Source organism: Mesoplodon bidens (assembly GCF_964165515.1).
Source record: "Mesoplodon bidens genome assembly, chromosome: 14".
In the NCBI taxonomy this organism is placed as follows: domain Eukaryota; kingdom Metazoa; phylum Chordata; class Mammalia; order Artiodactyla; family Ziphiidae; genus Mesoplodon; species Mesoplodon bidens.
Window position 1 is genome coordinate 81,191,510 of NC_138170.1, and position 17,154 is coordinate 81,208,663.

The window sequence follows — 17,154 nt, forward strand, 5'->3', positions numbered from 1 at the left end:
AATAACGTTTATTAGAAAGGTTTTAAAAAACTCTTCTATGCCAAAAGTTAATTCTCCATTCATTTTACCCCCTAAAGTTGGTCACGTGGTTTTGGCACACGCAGATGATTTTTTTCATTGAAAATATCGTACTTTCATTTGACACAAAACAGGTGGAAACATATTTCCCTTTCCATGGCGTTTACTATCTAGAGCAATCATATACTGTAAAATTAGATTGCTTATTTTTGAGCAATATTTAAGCTGAAGCTTTTAATAAAGATATCTTAAACTCATTTCTGATCCTTATTTTGATCCTTGTTGAGATAAAAGTTAATATTTTTGTATTTATATAATGTTACTCTTTATAATACAATTTTTAACTGCATTGTTTAGGGAGGTACGACTTGGAAGAAATGGGGTAGAAGAAATCAAACAACATCCTTTCTTTAAGAATGATCAGTGGAATTGGGATAACATAAGAGAGAGTAAGTCAATAAATTTAAATATTTCCATTTCATCACCTTTTAAATCTCATAAATTGATTCCTGTTCTGAATTAACAAGCATGTCTGTACACTTAATGCTAACTAATTTTTAAATTGAGAGGTTTCATTTCAATTTGTTCTGAAGCAGTATTTATAACTAAATGAATATTACCTCAGTATCTTAGCAAACTAATATGTCTTTATTTCCCAGTGCTTTTGTGATAAGCATAGGTTTCTTAATTTGTCAAGCTAAGTTTTATGGATCTCAGTAATTTTCAGAATTGGAGAAATACAATTCTTTAATTCAGATGTTTGAATTAATAAATCAGTAATTAGTTACTTATGGAGACCATACTCTGGTAAGTACTAGGGTAAGCATAGTAATTCATTTAAACTTCATGTATATTTAACATTAATTCATTTGAAGAGTAAGAAATATTTCTACTTAAAGAATGTAGAAAACCGAAGACTAAAGAACGTATATGCAAGTTATTGCTGCTTGTAATTTTAATACCTAGAATAATATCATCCTGCTTTCCTTGTTTGATTGATTTATCTATATTTAAAACCAATCTAATATAATAATAAAACACATAAAGTTTCAATTCTTTGAAATGATAAAATCTGTTACTAAAATATTCTATAGTAAATTATAATAATATAGTATTGTTAATGAATCAAATATCATTATGTAATATGTTAATATTTATACAACATATTATTAATAATATATAATTACGAATATAAAACAAAACGGGTCGTTTATATAATTTTAAATCAGATATATTATTATTAAATAATTTGTTTCTTTTCTTTTAACAGCGGCAGCTCCTGTGGTACCTGAACTCAGCAGTGACATAGACAGCAGCAATTTTGATGACATTGAAGATGATAAAGGAGATGTAGAAACCTTCCCAATTCCTAAAGCTTTTGTGGGAAATCAGCTGCCTTTTATAGGATTTACCTACTATAGAGAAAATTTGTATGTGATTTGTTTGTTACATTTTTATTGTTTTCAGCATCTAGCTATAAAGAGTTGTCTTACTTCAAGACTGAATTATAGAAGATAAAGTGCTAATTTGTTTGTTTGTTTTTTTTTAAGATGTTGGGGGTAGGAGTTTATAATTAATTTATTTATTTTTGCTGTGTTGGGTCTTCGTTTCTGTGCGAGGGCTTCCCCTAGTTGTGGCAAGTGGGGGCCATTCCTCATCGCGGTGCGCAGGCCTCTCACTATCGCAGCCTCTCCTGTTGCGGAGCACAAGCTCCAGACGCGCAGGCTCAGTAGTTGTGTCTCACGGGCCTAGCTGCTCCGCGGCATGTGAGATCCTCCCAGACCAGGGCTCGAACCCATGTCCCCTGCATTGGCAGGCAGATTCTCAACCACTGCACCACTAGGGAAGCCCCGCTAATTTGTTTTAAACTGAGTTTTTTCATAGAATATTATATGATATTCATTTACAAATGAATGTAAGGCAATGTTCTGTGTTCTTTGGGGGATATAGAGTAAGACCAAACACCTGCTTTTGAAGGAGCTTGTCAACTAATAAGGGATATAGGAGAATTATATAGTCATAATGAAGGGTAGAATGTGATATTTGCCTTAAGAAAGGTACCAAAAAGATATGAGATGGTTCAGAAGAAGAATAAAAGTCTCATCTCTTTGGGACGAGGGTAGGGGAAAGTCAGGTAAGACCTCAGGGAAGAGGTGGCATCTTAGCCAAGTCTAAAGTTAAGAAAGGGTTTTGAGTGGCTGAGATGTAAGGAGGTTAGGTGAGTACAGTGGGGAGGTGAATAGTGGAAGCAGAAGTTTGGAATGTAAGCCTACCTTGGGAGCAGAGGAGTGTAGTCCAGTAGGGTTCAAACAGAGGGTGTGTATGTAGCACTGTATCATGACCGCTGGAGGGTTTAATGGGACTGCGGTTGTCTTGCCTGTAATCCCTCCATGTAGTGCAGAGCCTGGCACAAGATCATTCAGTACATATTGGTCAGCTGGAGTGAGGACTGGGTATAAAATTAGAAAATAGACTGGAGTTGGAGTTTAGGGGAAGCATAACGCAACAGGTGATTGTTGTGTGCTGTGCTAAGGGACTTTTGACTTTGACAGGCAGTGAAGAGCCACTGAAAACTGTTAAATAGTTGAATGAAGTGTTAAAGATATTTGAGAAACATATATTGGAGAAATTTTTGGTATTTCCATGTGTGTAATGGTTGGGGTGAGCAACCATTACGGTTTCCCCAGGATTGAGGGGCTTCCTGCGATATGGTGTGGAACTTCCATGCTAAAACCAGGAAAATCCCAGGCAAAACAGGATGAGTTGTTCATCCTTCTAAGGACAGTGTTCTGAAAACTACTGTAATGCTGACTAAATTGAGGATATCAGTGCCAGGAGAAACCCAAGCATGTTTATACACAGTGAGGAAGGACCCAGTTAAGTGAGAAATTGACAGTTAAATAGAAGTGATGATTTGTGTATTAAGACCTGGAGATCAAGAGATGTTATTTTTATTTTATTTATTTGTTTGTTTGTTTGTTTGTTTTATGTATGTATGTATGTATGTATGTATGTATGTATGTATGTATGGCTGTGCTGGGTTTTCGTTTCTGTGCAAGGGCTTTCTCCAGTTGTGGCAAGCGGGGGCCGCTCTTCATTGCGGTGTGCGGGCCTCTCACTATTGCGGCCTCTCTTGTTGCAGAGCACAGGCTCCAGACGTGCAGGCTCAGTAGTTGTGGCTCATGGGCCTAGTTGCTCCGCGGCATGTGGGGTCCTGCCAGACCAGGGCTCGAACCCATGTCCCCTGCATTGGCAGGCGGATTCTCAACCACTGCGCCACCAGGGAAGCCCAAGAGATGTTATTTTTGAAATGGAGGAGAGCTGTCTCTTTCCAGAAGATTTCTGGAAAAGAAGAATAAGATAGTTACAGGAACTCAAAATGAGATGAGTAGGGAGAAAAGTGTAGTTCTATTTAGTGACTCCAGTCTCAACGATGTTAAAGACTAGAACATCCACTTAAGAGTGAGAGGCAAGGGCTTCCCCGGTGGCGCAGTGGTTGAGAGTCCGCCTGCCAATGCAGGGGACACGGGTTCATGCCCCGGTCTGGGAAGATCCCACATGCCGTGGAGCAGCTAGGCCCGTGAGCCATGGCCGGTGAGCCTGAGCATCCGGAGCCTGTGCTCCGCAACGGGAGAGGCCACAACAGTGAGAGGCCCACGTGCCGCAAAAAAAAAAAAAAAAAGAGTGAGAGGCAAGAAATATTTATCATTTTAAATGATTGAAAATGTTATACATCTCTAGAGGGGAAAATATTACTTCCTTGAAGTGAAAAGAAAGAGAATCTGTGGTTGGAATTTAATTCTGAGAATAACTTGGTATTAGAAAATGAGTTAAAATGACATGCAAAAGAATTTATTTCCTGCCTTTCCTTCTAGGTTATTAAGTGACTCTCCATCTTGTAAAGAAAATGATATGATACAATCAAGGAAAAACGAAGTATGTATAAATTTTTACTACCCTATACGTGTTCAAATATTTTAGTAATATCCCTGTATTTTTAAAGTTCACTTGATGCTACTTTTAGATGGCATTCCTTCTTGCAATCCAGTTCAGCATAACATTGAAGTGATTCATTTATTTGACAAGTACCACGGTGTGAGATCCAATGGCCAGTGAAAAGATGACTTATACACGGCTTTAGGCTTAGTTTTAGTAGCAAAAGTGATAGAATAGGTTTACAAACAGCTGTATTTTCTACCAGTTAGAAAATTTTATGATCTTAGTACTATAAAAGAGTACAGATAATAAGCTATAAGGATATAGAAATAGTAGACAATTTAAATTTTGACTATTTAGCAATGAATTCATATAAAGGATAATTTTATCAAAATGTTACAATATTTTGTGACCTCTATACAAAGCTAAATAATGAACACACATACACATAAAGGAGGATGCTAAACATTTTTCTCTTCAAAACCTAAAAAAATTAGTTAGGTAATTTTGGTATGATTTGTGTTTTAGGAATTTTACAAAGCATAACAAGCATTTTAATGTTTTTGTTTTGTTTTAAATAGGAGAGTCAAGAGGTATGTTGATGTCAAATATGTTGAAAAACAGGAAAATCTCATCACTCTAGCGATGTTTTGTTATAATCATATTCCACCTAGCATTTGGAGTACTACACCTACCCAAGAGAGAAGTTCTCAACCTTTTTTCTACCAAGTATTCTTTTTATTATTGCTCCTATGGATCTGTTATTTAAAATATATATTATGTAATTTTCTTGTTTTTATTTATTAAGGATATATAAGTAGCAGCAAGAACTTTTGATTAGCATGTGATAACTAGTGTGATCAAATTATACTAATATAGTAGCAGCCAAAAGCTGTTAAACTTGACTAGTTCATTGGCCTGTATTTTCTTACTAGGGAAGTATACAGTCTTGCTTATGGTATATAAAATATTTAAGAAATCATGGAGAACCTAATCACTAGAAAGAATAGTGGAAAGAACATTGGCCGTGGAATCTAATAGATCAGGATCTTTTGGGGCACTGCCACTCATTAGCTGTGCTGTCTTGGCCCAGCTGTTCGCCTTTTTTGGATTTCAGTTTCTTTATTGAATAGATATAATACTACCTGTCTTTTTAGGGGTTTTGTTAGGATTAATGAGACAATATCTGTAAAGTGCCTGCCACTGTACCTAAAACACAAAAGGAACTTGAAAAGTTAAATCCTTTATAAAGGCAGTAAGGCTCCCAAAATGCAATATTTAATACTTTCTGTAATTTTAGTTTGTTTAAAGCCCGACACATCTGGCCTTATGGCAAGATGACTTGTAATTAATTAGTTGTCATTTATCCAAAAGAGTTATTGTTAACAACTTTTCACAGTATTGTGCCTGGCACAGTGCAGGAAGATATAAAGAAGAGCTTTTATATATCTTTTTTTGAGGGAAAATTGGTATGTAACATTACATAAGTTTCAGGTATACAACATTATGATTCTCCTTCTGTAACCATTGCAAAGTGATCATTATCAAAAGTCTAGTAATCATCCATCACCATACACTTGACCCCATTCACTCATTTCATCCAGCCCTAACCACCTTTTCCTCTGGTAATGACCATTCTGTTCCCTGTCTTTGAGTTTGTCTTTGTTTTATTTTCTTTCCTTTTCTGTGTGTGTGTGTCTGTTTCCGCATGAGTGATACCATATGGTTTTTGTCTTTCACTTTCTGACTTATTTCTAGTACCCTCAAGGTTCATCCATGTTGCAAATGGCAAGATTTCACTTTTTTTTATGGCTGAGTAGTAGTTTCCACTGTGTATATATACCACATCTTCTTTATTCATTCATCCACCAGTGGATATTCAGGTTGTTTCCATAACTTGGGTGCATATATCTTTTTGAATTAGTGTTTTCATATTCTTCAGATAAATACTCAGAAGTGGAATAGCTGGATTGTATGGTAGTTCTATCCTTATCTTTTGAAGAATCTCCATACTGTTCTCCATAGTGGCTGTACCAATTTACATCCCCACCAACGCTGCACCAGGGTTCCCTTTTCTCCACATGCTCTCCAATGTTTGTTATTTTTGTCTTTTTGATGATAGCCATTCTGACAGGTGTGAGGTGATATCTCATTATGGTTTTCATTTGCATTTCCCTAATAATTAGTGATGTTGAACATCTTTTCATAGGTCTCTTGGCTATCTGCATGTCTTCTTTGGAAAAATGGGAAGAGCTTTTATTATTTTTAAGAAAAGTAATATATTTTTGAGCATGTTCAGTCAAATATTCCAAATACTTGTTTCAAATGTAGACCTTTTATCTTTATAAGCACAAATGGTGACAGTATTTTCGAATAAATAATCTACAAAAGAATGATGGAGGGTATCAAAGGATATCCTTTGTTCATAATGAATGAGAAACTTGGTGTCATGGAAGAATTCTGCCAAGATTGGAGCTTTTTATTCTTATGTTTACATAGGGTGTTCATACATACATGTGTACTGTAATAGAAAGCAAGAGATGGAGGATTTTTTCTCTCTGTCAATAAAAATCACATTAAGAATGTACAAAAACTGTACCTATATTAAGCTGAAAGAAAAGAGAAGATGATCATTGTTTTCTTTAAGCCTCTCATCTTTTAAATATGATCAGACTTTATAATTATAGTTTCTTATTTTCTGACAGATTCAGAAAAAACTATACACATTAGAAGAACACCTTAGCAGTGAGATACAAGCCAAAGAGGAACTAGAGCACAAGTGCAAGTATGTTTTGTAGATAATTTATTGTTCTATTTTAAAATGTAAGTTTAAACATTTTACTAAAAAAGAAGAGCTACAAAGTAATTATATGATAATTTTATAATTTATGGTAAATGTCTTTATTGTAAACTAGGAGAGAATTATTTACTGTTGCCTTTGAAATTCTTTAGATCTGTTAATACTCGCCTAGAGAAAGTAGCAAAGGAGCTAGAAGAAGAGGTAAAGTCACTCTGCTTTTATTAACATTTTTGTTCATAAAAAGTTTTGATGCCTGACTTATCTACAGAGTTTAGTACCATATTAATACATATCTTGTTATATTGTAAAATCTACCTTGTAGTATTGGTGGACAGGACTCTCAGATTATAGGGTAACCATGATAATAGGCTTCATTTTGTTATGTTTTTGCAAATCAGTTAATTTAGTATGTGTAGATATTTCAAGTAAAAAGAAAATTGCACTCGTAGTACTTACATGGCTTAAAAATAGAAATTGACAATTGTTTCTTTTTTTATTCAGACCCATAGTTTGTATTAAGTAAAGATGGTTCAGTGGTGATGGAATGTTACAGAAATTTTGACTTTCAATAGTAAACAAAACACTTATGGTCTTGATTATTTAAGAATAGTGTGCTATTTAAAAAATATGGAAAACATTGTAGTTTTAACAAAAGGGCAGTTAATAGCTTTTTTAAAGGTCTTTTTTATTTGCTTGATGTAACTGAAATATTTTTTGTTTTCGTTTGATTTTTATACATACTTTGCTTTGATAATAACTTCAAGCATTATTTCAGATTACCTTAAGGAAAAATGTGGAATCAGCATTAAGACAATTAGAAAGAGAAAAGGCACTTCTTCAGCACAAAAATGCAGAATATCAGCGGAAAGCTGATCAAGAAGCAGACAAGAAGCGAAATTTGGAGAATGATGGTTTGTGGTGTAGAATATTAAATACTAAGAGAAAATGTTTGTGTGTATGTGTGTGTTGTGTTGAAGCTTACAGCTAAAATGCTTTTTATCACAGTTAACAGTTTAAAAGATCAACTTGAAGATTTGAAAAAAAGAAATCAGAACTCTCAAATATCCACTGAGAAAGTGAATCAACTCCAGAGACAAGTAGGTTGATCCCAATTTATAAGGATATTGAATTTTATTTATGACTATCTGTTAATATTTGTTTAATTGGCAGTGTTACAAAAAGGAAATCATTAGGAAGATATTTTTAGGTTTTTGTTTATTTTGAATAGTTTGTAATGGGGTAATAAATTGAAGGTATTTTCATCATATATACCTGTGTTTATTTGTTTGTTGTTTGTTTGGTTTTGAATGGAATAACAGCTGGATGAAACCAATACTTTGCTGCGAACAGAATCTGATACTGCAGCCCGGTTAAGGAAAACCCAGGCAGAAAGTTCAAAACAGATTCAACAGCTGGAATCTAACAATAGAGATCTGCAAGATAAAAATTGCCTGCTGGAGACTGCCAAGTTAAAACTTGAAAAGGAATTTATCAATCTTCAGTCAGTTCTAGAATCTGAAAGGAGGGACCGAACCCATGGATCAGAGATTATTAATGATTTACAAGGTATTAAAGTAGATATTGTACTTCAGTTCATCTTAATGATTTGTGTTTTGGAAATAATCTTAGATGATGGATAATGTGCTAGAATAGTACATGTCTGAATATACTATTCTGTTATGTAAGGTTAGCATATTAGAAATACATTGTTACAAAATTTTATGAACGAAAGATTTACTTTCAAATAGTATGAAGTATTTTAAGTAACAAACAACTTCTAAAGGTGGTAGATTGGATTCCAGTCGAATTAACTCTAAAGTACTACACCAACAATTATAAAAGTTCTGCTCATAAATAACAACTTTAAGGAATGAGGTGAATTCCACATTTTTTACTCTAAGTTTAATATATATACTATATGAGTTTGTTGTTTTTAAAAATGTTTCAATTTTAGGTAGAATATCTGGCCTAGAAGAAGATTTAAAGAATGGCAAAATCTTATTAGCAAAAGTAGAGATTGAGAAGAGACAACTACAGGAGAGATTTACTGATTTGGAAAAGGTAAAACATGTTAAGTTTTACGTTTGTGTAAATAAATGACTAGACAGTTTCGTGTTGAAAAACATTTTAAAATAAGGAAAATTAGTAACTGAAATATTTCCAACACTCATGTACTTTCTTATATTCACACTTGGTTATGTAGATTAGGGATGTGTATTTTAAGGCTTACCATAACACTATACAGGCAGCCCTTAGATGTTAGATGCTTATGAAGGGAGAGTCTCTCTTGGGGTGTGTAATGAGGATGCTTCTTCCTGGGCATCCAAGGAAAATGTAAATTTTGACTTACAATATATCTTTTTTTTTTTAAATAAATTTATTTCATTTATTTATTTTTGGCTGCATTGGGTCTTTGTTGCTGCGTGCGGGGGGCTACTCTTCGTTGTGGTGAGCAGGCTTCTCATTGCAGTGGCTTCTCTTGTTGTGAAGCACAGGCTCTAGGCGCGTGGGCTTCAGTAGTCGTGGCTCATGGGCTCTAGAGCACAGGCTCTGTAGTTGTGGCTCGTGGGCTTAGTTGCTCCGCGGCATGTGGGATCTTCCTAGACCAGGGATTGAACCCGTGTCCCCTGCATTGGCAGGTGGATTCTTAACCACTACGCCACCAGGGAAGCCCATCTTACAATATGTCTTTAAAATGACATAAAGTTACCGTGACTTTTCATTTAGAAGTTTACCAAAAAGTACTATAAGCCAGGGATAATTTTTAGGCTCTGTGCAGTTAATATTTTATTTTCATTCACTTATTTATTCATTCATTTAAGTATTTAATGAATCATATGTGGTAGAAATATCAGGATGCAGTTCTTCCCCTTAACAGTCTCACAGTCTAATGGGTAATTTCTAAAGTAATAATAAAGTACACAGATAATTCTAATGCATTGTGGTAAGTAGAATGATAGAGGTATGGGCAGGGTATATTGGGTGCACAGAATGAATCGCTAATCTGACAGGGCAGGATTGGTTGACAGGGTAAAGTTGGGGAGGACAGCTTGGGCATAAGGCACAGAGGATAGAAAATAAAGAAGTCATAGTCAGTTTATTTAAGTGCAAACCATTCAATATTTCTGGAGTAAAGAGCAGGGGTCAACAAATTTTAATCTTTTAAGGGAAAGACAGTAAATACTTTAGACTTTGCAGGCCATATGGTCTCTGCTGCAGTAAAGGGAATGGGCATGGCTACGATCTAATGAAATTTTACAAAAATAGACGTCAGGCTAAAACTGGCCTGAAAACCTAATGTTAAATTGTGAAGAATTCACTGGCCTGAGTGAGGCTACAGAGCCAGGCATGAGCGAGGCCATGCAAGACGTTGAATACTCTATGAACAACACTTAGTTGCTCTAAGTAATGGACTAGGCACTGAAGGGCTTTTAAGTTGGATGATTTTGTTAGAGGAACATTTAAGATAGATCATTATGTACCATGTGGAAACTAGGTTTGAGGAGGACACGACGATGTAGGTAGATTAGTCAGAGGCTTTTTCAGTAACCTAGATAATGGAGACTTACCTAGTACAGTAGTTCAAAGGATGGAAAATAAGGATGAATCTGAGAAATATTTGGAGGAGGAGTATTTGGGAACACTTACTGATTGATTAGATATGGCATGTGAATAGTACTCAAGAACGAGTTCTGGGTTCCTAGTTTGTGACGAAATCTATAGTGGTACCATTAATTAATAAAGAATAAAGGAAAAATAGCTGTTTTAGATGAGACAGTGATAAATCCATTTTAGTCCTAAGTTGAGGTGCCTGTGAGACAGCCAAATTAGGATGTCTACAAAGAAGTAAGCTATGGTAGTAGCAGCTAGAAATATTTGAGAGTCATCGATATAGAAGTAACTCAAACCACGTGACTGGAAGAGCCCATCTGCAAAGAGATTGCTGAGAGCATTGGTTTTTCAGAGCAGAGTAAATTACTCTGTTGGTGGATGGTGTAGTTTGAAAAAAATCATTTTTATATTTGAAAAACAAAAGAAATACCTATATTTACGATATAAATCGTAGAAAACAAAGAATTAGAACATCTTTTGAGGATATATCGAAAATAGACTGACTTCTATTAAAGATTCTCAACTTAAAGCAAGTCTCCTAGGTGGAAAATAAGGGTGAATAGTAGAGGATCCTGAGATTTCTTTTTTTTGTTTTTATGTTTTTTTTTAGATATAGCAAAGGGAAACATTAGGTATGTTTTAAAAGTTTGAGAAGTAATAATATAGGAAGAGGAGAAGCATTATGGCTAAAGAACACTACTCCAGAGAACGCCCAACATTTAAGGGGCAGCTGGGAGAAAACTTCACATGCAACAGAAAAGATGAGAGCAGGATGGGGAGAGCCAAGTGAGTTCAGTGTCAGGTATGTCAAGGAAATAGTTTCAAGGGCGACAGTGAGTTCAAATGAAATAAAGACTATAAATGTCTGTTGAATTTGATACCGAGATACCATTTGTCACTTTATTGAGCTCATGCAATCTCACTGAAGATCTCAAAACAGTAGAGTGGAGACGGGTACAGAGGGAAGTGAACAGGTAGAGTGCATAGATTACTTTTACAAGAAGTTTGAAGATCGGAGGGAACATGTTGAACATTATTAGTAAGCCTGTAAAAAAAAAGACTGTACGTTTTTGAAATTGCAAGCCAGTCTTTTTTGTTGATAGCTGCCATTTAAAATCTTTAATAGGAGAAGAACAACATGGAAATAGATATGACATACCAACTAAAAGTTATACAGCAGAGCTTAGAACAAGAAGAGGCTGAACATAAGGCTACAAAAGCACGGCTGGCAGATAAAAATAAGATTTATGAATCCATTGAAGAAGCTAAATCAGAAGCCATGAAAGGTACGCATTTTCATAAGAGGGTTTTCAGCAGCATTTTATGGAATTGATACTGTATTCAACTCTGATTTTGAAAAATATTTTTAAAAGTATTAGGAAAGCTTTACATATATGTTTTTCCTTGAAGGCAGCAGCCATTTCTAAGGTAGTAAGCCCCCAACACAGAATTATTCAACCAAATTTCTAGATCAGAGAGAAATTAATAGTTCAGTGCTGTCAACAGTGACAGGCATACAGAGTGCAAAGCTGTAGATACATCTATTCAGATTTGGGGGATATGCTCTTTTTATAATATTTAGTTTGACATTTCACCAGCTTGTGTTACAAAAATCTTGAGAGTTTATAGAATATAAGTTCACTGAATATTTGAAATCTGGCATGATTAAGATACTAGCTAGATTTGGTCAAAGTCACACAATACTAATGAGTATAGGGTAAGATAACAAAGTGAACTTTTCCACAAACCAAGCCCATATCTTGGAATGAATTGTCTTTTAGATAATTTCTTGTTTTCCAAACTGACTGTTCATATATGATGGATTTGAAATTCCAAAGGAAATCAATACAGTATTCTTGTCAAAGATGTATAAAACTCTTAAATAGAAATTTCACTTCATATTAAAGCATAACATTTATTAATAACTTAGCAAAACCTGGCCTTTAAATTACTGAATGTAATTAAAATTGGAGATTTTTTTAAAACAGTTTAGTTTAAGACATTGATTCTAGATGATATAAGATGAAATGAGTGCTTTATTTAGAAATATCTAACAAGAAAGTTAGTGGGCCATGTTTCCCTGTCCATGGCCTAAAAAGACACAAAGTTTAATTTCTTTTGAGGTCATAATTTAGATACAATAAAATGCAAACATTTTTCACATTTGTAATACATACATATCATCACTACCCAAAACAAGATACAGAATCTTTATTTTCCTCACCTCAGTGAGTTCACTCATGCCTCTTTCTATTCTCTGTGCCCACATTAGGGTGATTAGTTTTTAAAGTGAGTACATTTGTTTATAGATTATTCTCTGAAGTGTTGAAAATAAACCAATTTAGCATATAACTCATTTTTTAAAATTCCTTTTTACAGCTGTAACATAAGATACAGGTGACTTTCATATTTTGTATGAATACACAAAACTTAAATTTTATAGATGGTACATCTGGTATAAAGCCTTTGGTCTTTCCAGTGCATGTCACTGCATTGCATTCTTTGTTTAAGAATATGGCTTAGCAATGAATTACTACTTATGTGAGTTTCTCTAGTTACTTATCCTTTTTGTGCCTTGTTTCCTGTAAAGGGACAATCACTGAATTAGGTTGTTGTGAAAACCAAGTATAATGATACCTGAAAAGTGCTTAGAAATGCTAGCTGTTTTTAGTAGTATGTGAAAAATGGTTTCATTTTTCTACACTTTTGAAGACAGTTCATTAAAAACTGAAAATTCGTAAGGTTTAATTTTTCCCCAATATAACTTTGTAATAAATGATAATTAGAAGCTGAACATTAGGTATGAAGGAGCAGAAGAATCTACTGAATTTGAACAGATTTTCTAATCAGTACATCAGTAATCCTTTACATGGAATAACTTGCAGTTACTATGACATCACTTGATTAGACATACACTTTGTCTGCTCTTCACTTTGAGACTGAGAAAAGGTCTTTAGAAGTCTTCACTGATTAATAAAACAAATTAAAGGTTTGTTGCAAATCATTTAGAAAATATAGGAAAATAAAAAGAAGTAAAGATTAACCAGAATGCTACTAAATCAGGATGATATTTTGTATATTTTCTCAGTTTTCTCTACTTTTTTGGTTTTTTTCCTTTTAAAAAAAATATTGTGAACATTTTCTTAGGTCATTGAAAATTCTCCTGTGTGAGCACTTATCAAGTGCTTGCCATATGCCAGGCAGCATTTAAGTACTACACATATGTTAATGCAAAATCTTTGCAAAATCCCTATGGGTGTAGGTGCTATTGTTACCATTCTAGAGATAAGGAAACTGAGCCTCAGAGAGGTTAATTAAGTTGGCTAGTCAAATAATTAGTAAGTGTCAGAACCAGGATTTAAACTCAGGAAGTTTGGTTCTAGAGTCCTGTCCTCTGCCAACTCCCTAAAACATAATTTTCATCCTCTGCATAGTAATATGCTAATATAGAAAGAGCCATTGAGGTCATAGGATCTACCTCTATAATGATGAGGATCTTGCTTAATGTTTTTAGGCAAGAAGAGTAACACTGAGAAGCACAGAGTAGCAGAAAAATAAATCTTTATTTAAAAAGACGTCTTTAAAAGATGTCTTTTAGAAACATAAGTAAAGGCAGAATTATTTTGCTTTCATTAAAATGGATGTAATATTGTGGAGTGTGGTAGAATTTTATACCCTGCAAATGAAACACCTAATTTTCAAGCATGAAATTGTTGACATTTCAATTATATTAAGAGGAGAGATGAAAATATTAAATTGGAAATTGTAGAAAATTATGAAGGCAGCATCATTTACTGTAATTTTTATTAGCACTGTGTCATGTATTTGATATGCTTCTTTTGTTTGATTCATGATTATGTCCATTTTTGTGGCAATAGAAATGGAGAAAAAGCTCTTGGAGGAAAGAACTTTAAAACAGAAAGTAGAGAACTTGTTGCTGGAGGCTGAGAAAAGATGCTCTATATTAGACTGTGACCTCAAACAGTCACAGCAGAAAATAAACGAACTCCTCAAACAGAAAGATGTGCTAAATGAGGATGTAAGTGTGAAGTTTACCAATAAATATTAGTAAACTATTTAATGAATTAATAGTAAACTAGGTTTATTTATAAAGGTTCAGTGATGGTTTTATAATTAAAAATTTTTTCTTGTAAAATAACATTCCATAATCTTTCAATTTTACCAAATTTGGATGATATACTAAATGAATCATGATTAAAACATTTTTAAAGACCACATTTTATTTTAAAAATATGTCATTATGGAAAATCCAAGAAATATTTTATTTTGAAGTGAATTAACTGTTTAAGGGGAAAAGTCTGTCTTACATCATCATATTTACTGCCAGCTTCATTGATAAGAAAGTCAAAATAATTTACTTACATATTAATAACTCTATTTTTTAGGTTAGAAACTTGACATTAAAAATAGAGCAGGAAACTCAGAAGCGCTGCCTTACACAAAATGACCTGAAGATGCAAACACAGCAAGTTAACACACTAAAAATGTCAGAAAAGCAGTTGAAGCAAGAGAATAATCATCTCCTAGAAATGAAAATGAGCTTGGAAAAACAGAATGCTGAACTTCGAAAGTAAGTTAATTGTTTGAGACAAAATTTATTAATATGCACAACTATCCACATGTAAATTATCTTAATTTTGATTTATCTGGGGATTTTCTTTTGACCCTTTTATTTTCTTGACTACATCTTCTCTTTCTTTCTGTTTTAAGTAATATGTTAAGTGCCACTGTGGACCTTCACAAAGATTTTATTTTCTTCCCTGACAGTTTTTTTTACTACTGCTGCCTTATGATATCATATATAGAGTGTTGGTGTTGAAGAAGAAGCAAATGTCTGGGATTTGTACTCCATGCTCTTAGGAGTCTTCCTCAGGACTGTCCTTCAAGCATAAGTGCTTTTTGTTTGTTTCTTTAGTTTCTGGGACTTGGAAATGTTTGACTGTTAAGCAAACACCATATAAATTTTTAAATCATTTTTTAGCATACACTCTAGTGCTATATTTAATTTACTTAGAAAACAGAAAACATTGGGAAAATACTTTTAAAGTATACAGTAATATACTGTTAAAATTTACCCCATTCAGTCATTAGTAGTATAATTAGTTCTTGCCGATCATGACCAAAGGTCATATTGGATTCCAGTTATTTGCTAGGAGGCAGAGTGAAAAGAAAATAAGCTTTGGAGCCAGACAGATCAAGGTGTGAATCCCATTTCCACTACTTACTAGCTGATCAACTTTGGGCAAAATATTTTAACCTCTCCGAACCTTTTGTCACACCTACAAAAGGGGGGCAGTAATAGCTTCCTTGTTAGGGATCTTGTAAAGCAGGGGTCCCCAACCCCCAGGCCACGGACTGGTACGGGTCTGCAGCCTGTTAGGAACCGGGCTGCACAGCAGGAGGTGAGCGGCAGGAGCGAGTGAGGGAAGCTTCGTCTGCCGCTGCCCATCGTCCCCCATCGCCCCCCATCGCTGGCATTACCGCCTGAACCATCCCCCCACCCCACCCTGGTCCGTGGAAAAATTGTCTTCCACGAAACCAGTTCCTGGTGGCAAAAAGGTTGGGGACCACTGTTGTAAAGGATAACAATGACTTATTTACAGCATCTAGCACACAGTAAATGGTAGGGACCATTATTACTACAACTGTTACTGTTACTAGTATGTCTACTATAGGACTATTACTTTGTTCCTATCGCTTTTGCTAATTGCCTGCTTTTTACATACCCGTGACAGGTCAGTAAGATTGACACCACTTAGGAAAGGATGGTCAAATATTCAAATATTGACACTTCCTAGGAAAGGATGGTCAAAAAGAGTTTGTTCTTTTTGCTGATCTATTGCCTGGGTAAACCTAGACTCTTAAACTTCATGAGATTTTAACTTTTAAAAATTGGAACTAGAAACTTGAACAGTATTCAGGCATCTTTGTCCAATATTTTTTGGTTCTTTGCTTTTTCCCCTGTGTGTTAGCTTTATTCTTCCCTCTCATTTTTTTAATATTTATTTATTTATTTATTTATTTTTTGTGGTACGTGGGCCTCTCACTGCTGTGGCCTCTCCCGTTGCGGAGCACAGGCTCCGGACGCGCAGGCTCAGCGGCCATGGCTCACGGGCCCAGCCGCTCCGCGGCATGTGGGATCTTCCCGGACCGGGGCACGAACCCGTGTCCCCTGCATCAGCAGGTGGACTCTCAACCACTGCGCTACCAGGGAAGCCCTCATTTTTTTTATTTAACAGAAAACTTGGTCCTTCAAGAAGGACAAACTCTAGAGATATGTCTTATAGCTTCAGTTATGTGGAGCGACCCTGATTTGGCTTTTCTGGGTCTCTAAGTCCTGAGATGGAACTCATTTGCCTGGCTTTGATCAAGAGCCTAAACTGTGGATCCTCAGTTCTAGGGAACACAGTCTTTAAAACTATTTGACTGCACAGCTATTCTCCATAGTATTTATTCTAACAGCAATGTTTATATGAACACAAAGTCTAGTTAAATATCTAGATTGTGTTTCTTCTCCTGTTCTAATTACTCTTTGTTTACACCTAATTTATGATACTTAGTATATATGCCTATTATTTTCTTCATAAGTGCACTTGGATCTATTGTTTCTTAATCCCTCAGTTCCTAACCCCTCCTCGCCAAAGATACCCACATCTGCTGTCTTAATCACCTAACAGAGTATAAATTCACTGAATGGCAAAAAAAAACCCACTTATATTCTGCTGTCTCCAACCCTTGATTAACTTCTTGCACATAAGACATCATCA

General features: G+C 34.9%; 1 protein-coding gene across 1 annotated transcript in view; it reads left to right on the plus strand.

Moving 5' to 3' along the window:
- The window catches only part of ROCK2 (Rho associated coiled-coil containing protein kinase 2), a 137,982-nt gene that overhangs the window by 97,364 nt on the left and 23,464 nt on the right, over positions 1-17,154 (plus strand). The window contains exons 8-20 of the mRNA XM_081254074.1: positions 376-467; positions 1,289-1,448; positions 3,894-3,954; positions 4,536-4,547; positions 6,660-6,739; positions 6,907-6,955; positions 7,530-7,665; positions 7,760-7,851; positions 8,074-8,320; positions 8,709-8,815; positions 11,493-11,652; positions 14,245-14,405; positions 14,773-14,957. Of these exons, the coding sequence (XP_081110200.1) occupies positions 376-467; positions 1,289-1,448; positions 3,894-3,954; positions 4,536-4,547; positions 6,660-6,739; positions 6,907-6,955; positions 7,530-7,665; positions 7,760-7,851; positions 8,074-8,320; positions 8,709-8,815; positions 11,493-11,652; positions 14,245-14,405; positions 14,773-14,957 (1,542 nt within the window). The remainder of the gene's footprint in view (positions 1-375; positions 468-1,288; positions 1,449-3,893; positions 3,955-4,535; positions 4,548-6,659; positions 6,740-6,906; positions 6,956-7,529; positions 7,666-7,759; positions 7,852-8,073; positions 8,321-8,708; positions 8,816-11,492; positions 11,653-14,244; positions 14,406-14,772; positions 14,958-17,154) is intronic.